This window comes from Tripterygium wilfordii, chromosome 18 (assembly GCF_013401445.1).
Source record: "Tripterygium wilfordii isolate XIE 37 chromosome 18, ASM1340144v1, whole genome shotgun sequence".
NCBI lineage: Eukaryota > Viridiplantae > Streptophyta > Magnoliopsida > Celastrales > Celastraceae > Tripterygium > Tripterygium wilfordii.
The window spans coordinates 11394973-11409279 of record NC_052249.1 but is presented as its reverse complement, the minus strand read 5'-3'; the positions used below and the strand labels follow the sequence as shown (position 1 = coordinate 11409279).

At 38.8% G+C, this 14307-nt stretch overlaps 4 protein-coding genes across 6 annotated transcripts; 2 read left to right on the top strand and 2 right to left on the bottom strand.

Annotated features, from left to right (window-relative positions):
* The first annotated feature begins 1 nt into the window (after nucleotide 1).
* Nucleotides 2–2458, top strand: LOC119984216 (heme chaperone HemW). Its single transcript, XM_038828059.1, has 2 exons — nucleotides 2–986; nucleotides 1351–2458. Exons 1-2 carry the CDS (start codon nucleotides 118–120, stop codon nucleotides 1976–1978), a joined length of 1497 nt encoding a protein of 498 aa, XP_038683987.1. The 5' UTR covers nucleotides 2–117; the 3' UTR covers nucleotides 1979–2458.
* On the bottom strand, nucleotides 2305–5366 carry LOC119984218. Of its 2 annotated transcripts, none has more exons than XM_038828062.1 (10): nucleotides 5206–5366; nucleotides 4789–4814; nucleotides 4512–4596; nucleotides 4193–4402; nucleotides 3814–3936; nucleotides 3677–3734; nucleotides 3440–3513; nucleotides 3218–3306; nucleotides 3051–3140; nucleotides 2305–2715 (listed from the first exon to the last, which is right to left on the bottom strand). In XM_038828062.1, the coding sequence occupies exons 1-9, from the start codon at nucleotides 5293–5295 to the stop codon at nucleotides 3071–3073; spliced, it is 825 nt and encodes a 274-aa protein (XP_038683990.1). In that variant the 5' UTR covers nucleotides 5296–5366; the 3' UTR covers nucleotides 2305–2715; nucleotides 3051–3070. The 2 variants fall into 2 exon arrangements, with proteins under 2 accessions (XP_038683990.1, XP_038683989.1); XM_038828061.1 differs by having other exon boundaries at nucleotides 2305–2626; nucleotides 5206–5365.
* Nucleotides 5367–5572: 206 nt separating this feature from the next.
* LOC119984220 (protein NOI4-like) lies at nucleotides 5573–7832 on the top strand. 2 transcript variants are annotated; one of them, XM_038828064.1, is made up of 4 exons: nucleotides 5573–5850; nucleotides 5988–6047; nucleotides 7231–7425; nucleotides 7504–7832. In XM_038828064.1, the coding sequence occupies exons 1-4, from the start codon at nucleotides 5773–5775 to the stop codon at nucleotides 7525–7527; spliced, it is 357 nt and encodes a 118-aa protein (XP_038683992.1). In that variant the 5' UTR covers nucleotides 5573–5772; the 3' UTR covers nucleotides 7528–7832. The 2 variants fall into 2 exon arrangements, with proteins under 2 accessions (XP_038683992.1, XP_038683991.1); XM_038828063.1 differs by having other exon boundaries at nucleotides 5591–5850; nucleotides 7228–7425.
* Nucleotides 7833–8373: 541 nt separating this feature from the next.
* LOC119984215 (zinc finger CCCH domain-containing protein 43-like) lies at nucleotides 8374–13594 on the bottom strand. Its single transcript, XM_038828057.1, has 7 exons — nucleotides 13388–13594; nucleotides 12561–13354; nucleotides 12184–12249; nucleotides 11864–11986; nucleotides 11513–11788; nucleotides 9360–9632; nucleotides 8374–8830 (listed from the first exon to the last, which is right to left on the bottom strand). Exons 1-7 carry the CDS (start codon nucleotides 13536–13538, stop codon nucleotides 8723–8725), a joined length of 1791 nt encoding a protein of 596 aa, XP_038683985.1. The 5' UTR covers nucleotides 13539–13594; the 3' UTR covers nucleotides 8374–8722.
* Nucleotides 13595–14307: the final 713 nt, after the last annotated feature.

Here is a 14307-nt window from a genome sequence, read left to right as displayed (position 1 = left end):
AAAAAAGAAGGCTGCTTCTTAAGCCCCAAGCCCAGGATAAGGCCCATAGTCAGGCTCAAGCCCAGTACCATGGCCCAGAAAGTAACCATAAAAATTAAAATAACTGTGAGGTAACGAATGGTGGTTGGACGATGGATGCGCCAGAAAGCTGAAATTTTCTCTTCTCCTCCTCCCGTAACTCCGGCGACATCTTATCATTCAGTCATGCTGAGAGCCTTTGCTCCCGTTGTCTCGGCCTTTCCCACCAGATTCAGAGCTTCCAAACTCGTTTGTCAGGCTAACACACTCACGAATGCATCACCAACTGTTCGACAAAATGCCTCAACCACCACGCTTACCTTACATCAACAACCGCCTACTTCTGCTTATGTTCATCTTCCCTTCTGTAGGAAACGCTGCCACTACTGTGACTTCCCAATTGTTGCTCTTGGTTCCAGTTCCGTTGACCAGGCTGAGAACGACCCACGAGTGTCAAACTATGTACAATTGCTTTGCCAAGAGATAACCGCAACAAAATCGGATTACAAGGCGGATTCCCCTCTCGAGACTGTCTTTTTTGGGGGTGGTACGCCATCTCTCGTGCCACCTGGGCTTGTCTTGTCAATTTTGGATACATTGAGAGTGAAGTTTGGGCTGTCTAAGGATGCTGAAATATCAATGGAGATGGACCCGGGCACTTTTGATGCTGAAAAATTGAAGGAGTTGATGGAGATGGGGGTGAATAGAGTTTCATTGGGAGTTCAGGCGTTTCAGGAGGAGCTGTTGAAGGCTTGTGGGAGAGCACATGGTATTGGGGAGGTTTACAAGAGTATTGAGATTGTCCAGTCATGCAAGGTTGAGAATTGGAGTATGGATCTTATCTCTTCACTCCCTCACCAGACACAACAAATGTGGGAGGAGAGTTTGAGACTCACAATTGAAGCACAGCCTAACCATGTGTCTGTATATGATTTGCAAGTGGAACAGGGCACAAAATTTGGAATACTGTAAGTAAAAGAGTCCATTGTAAAAAATGGCATTAGCCTAGTGGTTATATCGTCGGACTTAGAGGTGAAAGATCCCTTAGGTTGGACGTTTGAACCAGTAGGACGTAATTCTTTGGGGGTTTCCTGCATTCCATGGGCTGAGAGCCGATGGCACGGGCTTTGCTTCTTGGGAGGAGTTAAGAGCCCTATTCTGAGTCTCGGCTTATTTTTACTCACGCACTAGGATTAAATTAGTGGCCCGCTATGCGCATAGGGTGGCCGTTGGGTTGGGGCTTTCCCGGTCACCCAAAAAAAAGTCCATTGTAAAAGCATTTTAATTTTTATTTGTGATGGATTTTGTTGCTGATGTTGTGAATTTATGCAGGTACATCCCAGGAGAATTTCCTCTGCCTTCTGATACACAATCTGCCAAGTTCTACAGAACGGCTTCCAGATTACTTTCTGAAGCAGGCTATAAGCATTATGAAATTAGCAGTTATTGCAAGGATGGATATGAATGTAGACACAATTCTATATACTGGAAGAACAAGCCTTTCTATGCTTTTGGCTTGGGGTCTGCCAGTTATGTTGGAGGCTTGAGGTTTTCAAGGCCAAGGAAGATGAAAGAATATATGAAATATGTGCAGAATTTGGAGAATGGGGTTGCAGAATGGTGCGGGAATGGTCAGATTGATGTCGAAGACCTGGCAATGGATGTTGTGATGCTCTCTCTTAGGACTGCAAGGGGCCTAAATTTAAGGTCATTTCAGGAAGCTTTTGGTGGTTCTCTTGTTAGGTCTCTATGCAACACCTATAAACCTTATGTACAAAGTGGGCATGTGGTTGGCTTGGATGAGGAGAGAAGGGTAATGACCGCGGATAAGTTCGACACCCTACTACTGAATGATGATGCCATTGACAGTGGATTAGCTTATATTCGGCTGACTGATCCGGATGGTTTCCTCTTATCAAATGAACTGATTTCCCTTGCATTTGCGGCCATATCTCCTTAGAACCTAGGACCTGTTGGGACCTGAAGCAATATCAACCTGAGCCGCCATGTAGAGGTCAGGCAGGATTTACCTTTACTGGCAACTGAAGCATTTTCCAATTACATTCATGGCGTAAGCCTTATTCAATGTTTCATTGTATACAATGACTGCTGGCCCCAATTGTATGCATGGAGGTTCTGAAGGAAACAATCATACAATTTTCTATGAAAAGCTCAGGGGCATCTCTTTTCTTTGCAAGGTATATTTCTTGCCCCGAGGTTCGAGAAAGAACAAAATTGTCAGCCTTGGGTACGTTAGCAGCAGATTTCGAAGCCGACAGGAGATCAGATGATATTAGTAGATTTATTAAGAGCAAGTATTTTCTATGAACAATTAGTATCAAAGATGCTTGGTTTGATATATGATTTATAGTACACAAAAGGTTAATCAACTGAAGGAAAAGAGAGGTGTTCTATATATGTCTGCTCCTCTTTGTTTGAAGTAAACGACCAAGCCTTGAAAAGGCTAGCCTTCTCCTTTGGACCTTCCAATGAAAGATCTCATACAGCGGAATCTGCCGGGGAAGAGTCATTCGACTGAAATAATGACAAATTTCATCAATCATCATTGCCCATCCTTTCAACTAGTTAATGGAATCAACATCCTAACCTGCAATCAAAGAATAAAATCAGAAAATTGTGTGACCATTTGCAACATTTTCCATCCTTTCACCTAGTTAACGCTATCAAGATCCTAACCTGCAACCAAACAATAAAATCAGACAATTGTCACCATTTCCAAAGTTCGGTTAGAAACTATTGAATTCCAAGACTGGCTGTATGGTAAACAATTAAAGGAAGAAATGGACAGGAACGGCCTGTGTTCAAAATCCCAATTTATTTTCCTTAGCCACTGTCTGTATTAGCAACCATCACACGACTCCACATTTTATCATCCCATGTCTAGACATGCCTTGTCACCATTATCTTTTCATCCAAGTATATGGCCGGGACTCTTACACAGACATATTGGAATATGCATATAAACATATACAAACACACTCACAAACATATGTGCACAGGCATGTACTTACCAACATGTATCGATTGCCAACTATGAGGGTTTTGCTTTTCCTCCAACTCGTACGATTCGCCTCAGCTCCTGGGTCCCTCTTCTCATTTCTCTGCAAATATTACAGTGGAATAATGCACTTGTTTTGAAGCTTAGATAAACGGAGTTCTCAAAAGCTAGAGCCAGTACCTTTGGTACAAATAAATTATAATATAGAAAAGCGGTAGCAGCATCAACGTCAATATTGATATAGCCAAGTAGAATATACTTGTTTGCTTCTGCAAGAAAAGAAAATAAAAAAACAGAATGACATATTTTAACTGTGAAGCACAAGTTTAAAAACTAAAGACCTCTAAATAACTCTAGGACATGTTCTATCCTGAAGTCCTCGAGCAGAAAATTAAGCCTTACCGTGCCTCCTCTAGGAAACAGTTTCCTCTTTTGCGAGCAAGTATGGGCATCACAAAATTGCCGCAAAAACAGTTCTACGACGAGAATGTGAACATGTAAACATGAGTAAGAGGAATGACAACAATGTGAGTCACATTTTTTTAAAATAAGTGACAGAATTCTCTGTACTACTAAATGAGCGTCAGATAGACAGAAGGAATCTTGTTTGAATAGTTTCCAAATGATTTTTATGTATACCGTGAAGACGGCTTGATGAGGGACCATGATTAACAGGAAAACAGCTATCCGCAAGACTCTGTAAAAGAGCAAGCAGATATAAATGAGAAAAATGCAGGAATTAAAAAGAGCAAGCAATTATAGAAGTCATAAGCAACCTCACAAAGATGGCGATTCCTTTCAACGGCTGCAGGATTGCACTTTGTTTTGGTAGACTTAGAATTCAGTACAAAATCACAATGCAGAGCTCCACATAAATCCGCCAAGCACTTGCTGTCATTCTGAAGCAAAAAAAGAAAAGTCATGCAACGCAAGTAAGCCATTTTTTGCATATAAATAGGTGTCACTATATCAGCACGAAATTAAAAAGATGATTTCAAATGTAGCCAATGCTCCATGCCCCCAGTCCAAATTTCTAGACTACTTTTTCCATTCCAACAAATATCAAGTCCACATACCACATTCATCATAGAAAAAAAGTCATAGATTACAAAGTGTCTAATATCTATCAAAGGACAGGGAACCAGGTCTACACACCACACTCAGAAGATTGTAGTGCCTGTTGTCAAAATGCTGATCAAGAAACTTTTCTGCGCGGAAGATTTTCTTACAGTATCCACACCGCCATTCATTTATATCAACGTGTATCTTGTGCTGCTCCTGATCCCTGAACAAGTCATTGTCTGGATGCAGTCTACACTTCCCTGAAATCTGATACTGCTCTTTTTCCACAAATGGCATCAAATACTAAAACAATGCACAGAGAAAGTCACAAAATTGTCATCAAAATGATCAATATCAAATATCAAAGATTGGATTCATTGTCTTACAAATCCTGGTACTGTTGAATCCTTACCTCCTCTATAATTTGCCAAGCTGCCCGACTTCTTTCTCTCGAGCAGTGCACATCATGGGCTTGCTCATTTTCTTGTTTGAGAGTTCTAAATATGAAGAAAATAACACTCAAGGACATCAAATTTTGAAGCTGCGATGCCATTTACCACATACACAAACTATTTTGAAACTTAAATACAAATCCCGCACTGATGGAGAGAGTAGATGAATTTATATAGGGAAAATTATGGAAGACGAATATGGGTTATTGGCCAACATGATAAGAGAAGAAACATTACCTTGTGCCTGCAGATCCTTCGAAGCCCTAAACAATCAGTGAAGGCAAAATACAGATACATAAGTTCACATCAAATCGATGCATTTCAAAGCCAATAAATTTCATTCTTCTAATAGAATATATCACTTCACCAACTTTTACTAGACCTGAAAATTTCAGTATTAATAAAGCTAAGATGACATCTGATTTTCAGTCATCAGTTTGTTCTTGATATGATCGAACAAGATACTTGGTCTCAAAAACAAACATATATTCAACAGAAATGGATTTTAACCTCAAAACAAGAAGACTACGACAGAGATTAAATAATTGAAGAAGAAGGGAGAAAAACCCAAAAGATCATGTGAGAATTCAAAGTCACCCGAGCACGGATACAGGAGTTCACGGGTTAATGTGTGTCAAGCTTGAATATATGTACCTGGACAAATTCTTTCAGGGAGAGCAAAACCAAGAGAATAATTGAAGTTATTGCCATGGCTCTCCTCATCTCTGTCTCCGCTAGAATCATCGCCCGGTATTCCTGCTTAGTGCTTCCCCTTGGAAAGAAGATGCAGTTTTTTTTTTTTTTTTTTTAAGACAAGAAATACAGACGGACAGAAAAAGTAGGATGGATCGTTACCCAGAAAACCGATCCATTGGACCTATTAATTAAGCCCATTTAGTGATGTTTTGGGCTAAGCAGATTGCCTACCTGCACAGCCCAGTCGAAGCCCTCAGGCCCAATTTCAATACTCACGTCGATCGCCTCGATTCCCCGAGTACCTTCTAGACAGCGGCAATCCATTATCATTTTCATATCGCCTTCAACAGCGATCCTCTTCTCCGAGTGGGGCTTTTGAGCTCGGATTCGTTCACATTGATTCCCTAACGCCATGGCTAGGGTTAACGATAACTCGGAGCGACTGGTGCGAACCAGCTTGTTGAGTTCGAGTCTCTTCATCATTTTCCCGTTACCTTGTGATAAAATAAAATAAAAAAAATAGAAATGTGGGTGGTCGTTGGTATATGGGGACTTGGTCCAATTGTTAATGAGTGTCCGGAGAAAAGAAGACATACGGTTACGGTAAGTGCGCGTAGACGCGATGTATATAATTAATTATGAAATAAACATTACAAAGCGAGAGGGGCTCTTCATTTCCTCTCCTCCTCTCTTTGCCCTTTGCCTGTTTATTGATCGCTATTCTCGTGATCTTCTCTCAGTTTCTTGGTCTCCAAACACATCCCTCTCCAGGAAGCTCCTTCGCAATTTTCATGGCGTCGGTAACCTTTCTTCTCTTTTTTCACCTCCATTACATTATCTGCGTTTCTGAATTTTTGTATACAAATATAGAGAGATCGATAGTAAATTATGGTTGTGATTCTGTTCGTAGGTTGTGTTTTTCGTAAGAGTAGTTGTAGCATCTGTTGTTCTTGATTCATGTTTGAAGATAAATATAAACGAATGAGAAGGAAATTAAAGGAAGTGGCAGTATTAAACGTTTGGGTTGGTGTTCAGATGAATATCATGAATTATGCGATCTTGTATTGTCCTTAGGGTTTACTATGCTGCCTTTGTTTCAAGGAAAATCAAGCTTTAGGAACGTTTATAATTTTCCAGTGTTTTCGAATCAAGAAGTTTTCCTTTGCATAGAACATATATTGATTTTCCCTCAAGGAAAGTATAAATTTTACAAAAACTTAATTTTCCTTCAAACAAAAGGAGCCTCAGATTGATATTAGAGAATGTGTTGTGGGCTTGGAAAATTGGCAGGTGTTTTTCTCCAATAATGAGCTTTCTTAAGGTGGTGCTGAGACAGTCTGGGGTTGTATTCCAGGGATTATTTGTTTTTACAAATCTTTAGTTGCAATTATTTCTGAAGAAATGATCTGTTCGTGGTGAGTTAGGGGTTATCAATTCACAAGTTCTTGAAATACTGCTAGTTTAATATGATTTTACAAATCTTTTAGTTGCAATTATGTCTGAAGAAATGATCTGTTCGTGACGGACATTTCTCCTTATCATGTCTTACTATTTTCCTTTGGTAATGAATTAAGTTGAGCGATAAATACTGCTAGTTTAACTTGCTTGTTACTATCCTGAATATGTAATTTTGAGGTGGAGTGAATCATGTTACAAAGGGAATTTGAATCCAATTATGTTCTGTTTCGGCCATATACCTGTCCTTTATTAACTGCTGCTGCTATTTATAATGCCAAGAGTTTGAAACAGCAGTATGACCGTTGTATTATTGCCATTACCATGGTAGGCTGACTTCCCAATTTACACCTCGCTCCACGAGCACCTCTGGTGTACCAGTTATCGTGCCCACGGTAAATGCTAGGTAGCCAAGTACGGAGCGGATAACTGCTGAAAGCATTAGGAATTGATAAGTCAACAAAGAATGAGCGGGACAGAAATAACAAGTATTGCTTGCCTAATATAATTGATTCTCTCTTTCAGCAGGACAGAGGCCTCCCATTGCCCAAGTTTGGTGAGTGGGATGTAAACAACCCAGCCTCAGCCGAGGGGTTTACTGTTATATTTAACAAAGCTAGGAATGAAAAGAAAACAAAGGCTACTGCTGGTGTGCCCGTTGCGTCTCCAACAAAAAATGAAACTGCCTACGACAAAACTGAGACTTATCAGCATCCACCGAAGGTATGAATCAACTACTTGTAATGGATGTTCATTTTTCTGTTAAGGCAATTCTGAGATCTTGAGTTCTATTTCATGCAGAAGAAGTGGCTTTGCTGTGGTTGAATCCACACTGCTTTTGGAGCCTTGAATTTCTATATCTTTGGCTATAGCATCTTGGAGGAGGAAAGGCTAGTCTTTCCAGTCTATCCTCTTGAATAATTTCACTTCTGAATCACTATGCCTTCACACTTCAAAATTTTCTTATGCTTGTCATATGCGCTTCAGATTATCATGGAGAAAAAATGCAAATTTCCTTTAGAACTGAGAGATTGTGACATGTAAAGGGCTGATAATTCAGAGTGGACATATCAATATATCATATATTCATTAATACTACCATACTACATAAATTTGCTATGACTTTTTAAGCATGTTCTTTCCAAGAAAATTTCAACTCCTGTGATCTTGTGACCTCAATTATTTAGATTTCATTCATTCTCTAGTGGTTGTCTATTAGAACCTTGCATTTATTACCCTTTCCCCCCCTTTCACAGAGATCTCCTAGCCCTTAAAATCTAGGCAATGAATTTGGCGAACTTTTAGCTCGCGTGATAGGCTGAGAGTCCCTGCAGTAGTAGTCATTGCAGTTTCCCTACAGTTGTAACCACATAAACCTTACAGCCACTGCAGGGGCCCTCGTCCGTCTCGTGACAGCGATTTCTCTACTCCAGTCTTGAACTACAAAACTCTCGGTTCCTGATGGAGCCGTATTGAATTATAACGGACTCTGCCAAGATCACTATATCCACGAACAGAGCAAATAGCTGTAATCCTGGTGAGGGAAGGCACCTACAAAACTGAGTCATCTGCATTCTTAAATGTGCCATGGCATTCAACATTTTCACCTCCCTAAGACCTAATCTTTTCCCAATGAGATTGAAAGAGACCCCGCAATGAGATAAAAGATAATTTACATAACCCACAAACCATGTTCATTCTAAAATTACTTTAGAGGATATAGACAAACTGTGAAAGTTTGTCATTCGGCGAGGCTTTTCAAATATCTGCTTTTTCTACATGTTTACAACCATCAAAGATAAATATAAATATAAAATACCTACCCATAAAAATTCCATGGCAGGCTGGTAGCAGAATGCAAGTACGAGTTAATTAATTTCCGGAAAAAAAAAATCAAATCCACAACGGAGGTAAAATACAAAAAAATTTACACAGGCAGCCTAACTGCAAGGTAAGTTCCATTGCCAGCCATTGTGTCCTCACCTGCAGTCCCGGAGTCACCAAATGAATGCAGATGATCTTAAGAAGACACAGTTGAAGAAGACTGTTGGATTGGATGGTCAAATTTACAAGCTGGGCCAAACTTGCAAATGCCATAGCGACTATAATGCGAACAGATGTTTTGATCCTGAATTTCAATTACAAAAAGATGAAAGAGTATTCCCATTTAACATAGAAAAATAACTTAGACCACTTAAATTTAAACAAACAAAATCACAATTTATCATAAATAAAAGCTAGTCATTAACAGGAAATACCAAATGAGGGATGCATGTCTTACGACACAGAAGATAGATTGTCCTATACAAATGCAAAAGCAATTCCCCAGAATCTTCTTCCCAATAAAGTTTAATTGATGCCTTAATCCTCATGTTTGAAGTTGTGCTACTTAAAACAAGTTCCAAGTATACTATATATATATATGATACCACAATATTCATTCATAATCTAACTTTTGCATTTTGCCATCCAATTGTTATAGTCCATACCTATCAACAATTTCCTAATATTCCACACAATACAAAGCGATTAACCGTTAAAGGACATCATGTTTCTAATGGGCTGCCAATCCCACTATCTTTCAAAGAAGAAAGACCTTCACTTCTGAATGCAAACATCCTTGATAAGAAATGCAGTCTAATGGAAAACAAACTTACAGGTCTCAGAGGAAGGCCTCTGTCACTTAAAGCAGATGGAAGTGATTTTGAGATACGACTTTTTGGATGATGAAATTTGCAGTTCATTTTGAATTTACAGTCCCCAGTTTTCATAAAGTAAGTGCATTCAGATTGGCCAGGTCGTTCTGGGAACTGATCAACTAGCATCTGGGACTCCTGATGATGAGTATACGCATTGGTCTCAGTTGCAGGGTTGGTCATAACATATGCAGGAAGTGGACGAATACTCCTTTCTGGTGGATATTGAGGAGCCTTTACGATAAAATCAATCCACATCAGCAATGAGAAATGTATTAGGACACTAACATCTTAAATGAGGAACGTATCACAGATGATTTCACTGTTCTTAATTATTTTCTCCAGTAAAGAATGATCTACAGTAAATCATGCTCTACGGCTACCCCTCCTCTAATACACAGATAAATAGAGAAGAAGGTCAATGCACATAATCCCAGATGAAATCAAGCATTTTTTTTTAATGTTATCTGATTATCAAAGGCACGAGAATGAGTTGATATATTCAGTCAAGAGAATGAGCTGATACATTCACCGTCACAAGAATGAATCGCAAGGCAAAAAAGTCTCCAAGTGTATTAAACTATTAATACATAGTGTATGACAAAGTGTACGAATGTAAAGTAGCTAATAATTCCTTTCAGCATGAAGTTTCAGTTTAGCATATGTTATACCTTCTTCCATTTCTAATGATATACACCTTCAACTTCAACGCAACGTTAGATCATTGTTATTGTCACTTCTTTTAATACAATAGTTAGCAAGATGTTGAACCCAAGTTTGGATTCATCTAAACCCTCAAACATTGGATGATCCAGTGAGAATCATTTGTTCAAGAAGGGAGAGGTACTAACAAGTATGCATATGACCCTGACTTCAAAACAGTGTATCACAACTGTGAATCTATCAAAATGTTAAATCCTCTAGTTCGTATGTGAGGGCATCATCAATTCATCATGCTCAACAACAAAGTAATCATATTTCCTTATAACCATTGAATTCTTTTTTCTTATAAGCATTGAATTAATGCAAGCATGGAATGGTAATAAATTAAGAATTCGATTCTCCACTGATAAACTTAAAAAAAGAAGAATTAAATAAAATACCACAACTTTGAGAATTTCAAACAAGCGACAGCTAAAACATCTCATTGCTATTGCTAAATCAATAATATTCTGAATATCGAGTACAGGATCAAATGCACTGACCAGTAGAAAGTTGAAAAAATAATGAGCATGGGTCAAATATTAAACGGCACAAAACAAAAGAAATATGTTTTGGACTGCTCACAGGTACTTGGATCATTCAAGAAGATCATTGAAACAAGCTCGAATTGAATGTAAACTTAATCTGAAACAAAGTTCAGGCGCACTCAACTTGGTGGGCTCAAGAGCTAATAAAGTTCAGTTTACCAACTAGGCATCAGGCAAGTATGGAAACAAAACAAACATCTCAAAATAGTTCTCCTCGTGCCTCTAATCGGGTGGCACCCCTTGGTTCCTATTGAATATATTCACTTCTTTTATTGCTAAAAAAAAGAAGCTACATATGGAACACAGGGTATCATAACTTTAAATTGATAGTCTTTTTGCCTAGTGTCATCGGGCCTGGGTAGGGGACTTATAAGGGGATCAGGAGCAAGTCGCATGTACTCCGGAACCCACCTTAGAGTTGCACTTAAAGTCATTTGATAGGTTCCAACAAGGGATGAGGCTCATTCACCAATTAAATGTGTCAAAGCTAATCACCAGCAAACACTTCTGAGCCTATCTTAACTACAATAGATAAATAATGAATATGACCCCAAACCCTAACCGCTCTACTATGGTCTGCTTATGAAAAGATCCAAATTATTGTGAACGGCAAAAAGGGTTGCAGGCTCACAAGCTCGCTAATTACGTGCAAGCCAAGCCTCCGAAGCCTGGGTTGAAAGCTCAGGATGAGACTTGAGTTTAAGTTTGAGCTACTGTAAACTTCAATAAATTATGAGCCAAGTCTAAATAGCCTGAACTTCAGTTCAGCTTAACTTTTATCCTACTCCATGGTAGCCATAATGGTTGATATTGCCACAAATGATAGCAATGGAAGTAATGTAGCACAAGAGCGATAAATGTTACCTGAAAGCCATTCCATTCTGGACTTTGGGGAGGAAACACAGGGGCCGGTGAAAACATCACTGGAACAAACGGGGCAGTCTCATTTATTGTCCTTGGCAAAGACCAGGGAGCAACACCGGACTGGGAGGTACTCTGTAAAGTTGCAGACCCACCATTACCATATCCTGAAGCAAGGTCACTTCCTCCGGCAGCTGTAGGATCAGGATGGTTAAACCTGCAATTTGCTCCAAATTTGCAGGAGCCATTACGCATGTAATATGGACACTCTTTCTCTCCCTGTAATTGACTAATTAGATTTAGAACATTGTTTAGCTTCTAGTTCGCAAGCACACAAGATAAAAGAGGAGGTACCGGCCGGATTGGCAGGCCAAGAAAATTAAGTTCTTCAGTTTGATGGACCACTGTTTCTTTCACTCTTGAATGGTTGTATCTACAGGCACTCCCAAACTTACACCCTCCTGTCCTCAGGTAATACTATGAAAGGCTCAAGAAAGAAAGAGAGAAAAAAACATGAGCACCACAGTTACATACTGCAAAGAACAAGAAAGATAACCACTAGAAGATAATGACTAAGATCGTGACAAATCTCTAGAACTCCCAAAAAAAGGGTAAAGAACTTGACAGAGGGAAATTGGAAAGGAAAAAAGAAAGATTATTATTAGAATAATAACCTTGCACTCGGTCTGACCCGGGTTCTCTGATAAGTCTTCCCTTTCCTTCACCTTTTCTTTAATGCCCTTCAAAACAATAAATATTCATAATTCCAACCATAAAATACTAATTTTGCCAAATTAAAAAAATTTCCATCTCTAAGCTAACAAATTCTGATACAAAATCATAACAACATAATGACATTTGCATGTACACATAAATTAAGCATATTGTAGAGGCATACATAATGACAGAAAGTGATTCTTCTTAGCCAAAATAGAAATTTTTCACGACCAATTAAAGCCAAGGCATACATTAAGATTTCTTTGTGTACATAATCAATTAAAGCTAAGGCATACATTAAGATTTCTTTGTGTACATAATCAATAAAAGTTACCTGGTTTTTCCGTATAACAGGATGATTAAACTTGCAATTGGATCCGAATTTGCAATTCCCTGTTTTCATATAGAAGGCACAATCTCCTGCTTCAGGCCTCACCGGGTATAAACACTTCTTATTATCACTGCTACCATTATCGTATGTCCCATCCCGATTTGCATGCTCGTCTGCACCATTCCAGCTATACTCACCCTTGTACTCATGCTCGCCTGTACTATTCCAGCCATATTCCCCCTTGTACTCATGCTCGCCTGTACTATTCCAGCCATCTTCTCCCTTGTACTCATGCTCGCCTGTACTATTGCAGCCATATTCCCCCTTGTACTCATGCTCGCCTGTACTATTCCAGCCATCTTCCCCCTTGTACTCATGCTTGCCTGTACTATTCCAGCCATCTTCCCCCTTGTACTCATGCTCGCCTGTACTATTCCAGCCATATTCCCCCTTGGTCTCATGCTCCTCTGTGCCAATCCAGTCATATTCAACCCTCTTCTCAGGCTCGTCCGCACCTGTCCAGTCATATTCATCCTGCTTTTCATGCTTCGTTGCACCTATCCAGTCACATTCACCCTTCTTCTCCGGCTCCTCTGCGCCTATCGCTTTCTCTTCATTCTCAGACGCCTTGATATCTCCATCACTTTCTTTGCTCTTCGCACCGTCTTCTATTTCATCTCCCCTTTCCTTTTCGTTCGAAATCTTCACCGCCACTTCTTTCTCTTCATCTTCTCCTTCTCGTTCTCGCACCGCATTCAAACTTAAACTCTTCCGGAGGTGCTCGTGGAGCGAGGCGTCATCAGTGGCGTGATCGGAATCACGCTGAAGAGCATCTTGATCGGAATTGGAAACCGAAGATTGAAACCCTAATTTAGATTCGTCGTCGGGTTTGGAGACAATGATCTTTTCAGAGTCGTTCTTTGTAAGTAACGCAGCATCACAAAACTTTCGAAACCCTGATTTTATGCGAGAGAGATCCATAAGAAATCCAGATGAGAACGGAAGTAGTGTACACAAGGAAGGAAATAAAACTCAGGGTATGTGTTTGTTTATATATATATATATTTATATGGATGGATCTACATGAATTTAATTTCTATTTGTAACGTAAAAAAGTATGTTTTTATGTCCAAAATCACTTTCACATTGGGAAAAAAAGCTCATCTAATAAGTGGAAAAACACTTTACTTGGTCTTTCAACCAATCCAAGTTTGATCTCCACAAAGGCTGGCCTTTATCCCACAAAAATGTGGAATCGATGACGACTTGACGAGTCCATAAAAATTATAGACAATTTATTATGTGTATTCGTTTTTACCTTTGATTTTTATATAGGATCATATTTTTATGAATTCTTATTGAATTCATATAATTTTTTATTATTTCAATACATATTTTTTATAACCATACACATTTGTATTACTAACTTATAAATTCTTTCAAATATGTTACTAACTTATAAATTTTTTCATTCAATCTTAAACAAATCATTCGATAACATAAATCCCTAGATATAAAATTTTTACTTTTTATCTATGTTGCTTTACTTTTTTGTTGCTCTCATCTAATTCAACTATTTTCCTTTTACCAAACTTACATTTCATATATTTTATTTTAGTTCTATTTAATTTAAATACAGACTCTAAATTTATCTCCATCGCCTGCGTTTTAAGGTTACTCTCAATATTGTCTCATCCATTAAAATTATATCATCCGCAAACAACATAGACCAAGATAAAACATAAAAAAT

Bases quoted from the DNA above. Each gene is read 5' to 3' on its own strand.
- LOC119984220 (XM_038828063.1), top strand. From the start codon at position 5,773: ATGTGGGTGGTCGTTGGTATATGGGGACTTGGTCCAATTGTTAATGAG. The intron at 6,048-7,227 runs GTAACCTTTCTT...TCTCTCTTTCAG, and splicing joins TCGCAATTTTCATGGCGTCG to CAGGACAGAGGCCTCCCATT. The intron at 7,426-7,503 runs GTATGAATCAAC...TATTTCATGCAG, and splicing joins CTTATCAGCATCCACCGAAG to AAGAAGTGGCTTTGCTGTGG.
- LOC119984218 (XM_038828062.1), bottom strand. From the start codon at position 5,295: ATGATTCTAGCGGAGACAGAGATGAGGAGAGCCATGGCAATAACTTCA. The intron at 4,815-5,205 runs GTACATATATTC...CTGATTGTTTAG, and splicing joins CCCTGAAAGAATTTGTCCAG to GGCTTCGAAGGATCTGCAGG. The intron at 3,514-3,676 runs GTATACATAAAA...TTCTCGTCGTAG, and splicing joins CTCATCAAGCCGTCTTCACG to AACTGTTTTTGCGGCAATTT.
- LOC119984216 (XM_038828059.1), top strand. From the start codon at position 118: ATGGTGGTTGGACGATGGATGCGCCAGAAAGCTGAAATTTTCTCTTCT. The intron at 987-1,350 runs GTAAGTAAAAGA...GAATTTATGCAG, and splicing joins GGCACAAAATTTGGAATACT to GTACATCCCAGGAGAATTTC.
- LOC119984215 (XM_038828057.1), bottom strand. From the start codon at position 13,538: ATGGATCTCTCTCGCATAAAATCAGGGTTTCGAAAGTTTTGTGATGCT. The intron at 13,355-13,387 runs CTCTTCAGCGTG...ACGCCACTGATG, and splicing joins TTCCAATTCCGATCAAGATG to ACGCCTCGCTCCACGAGCAC. The intron at 11,987-12,183 runs GTTATTATTCTA...AGCCTTTCATAG, and splicing joins CGGGTCAGACCGAGTGCAAG to TATTACCTGAGGACAGGAGG.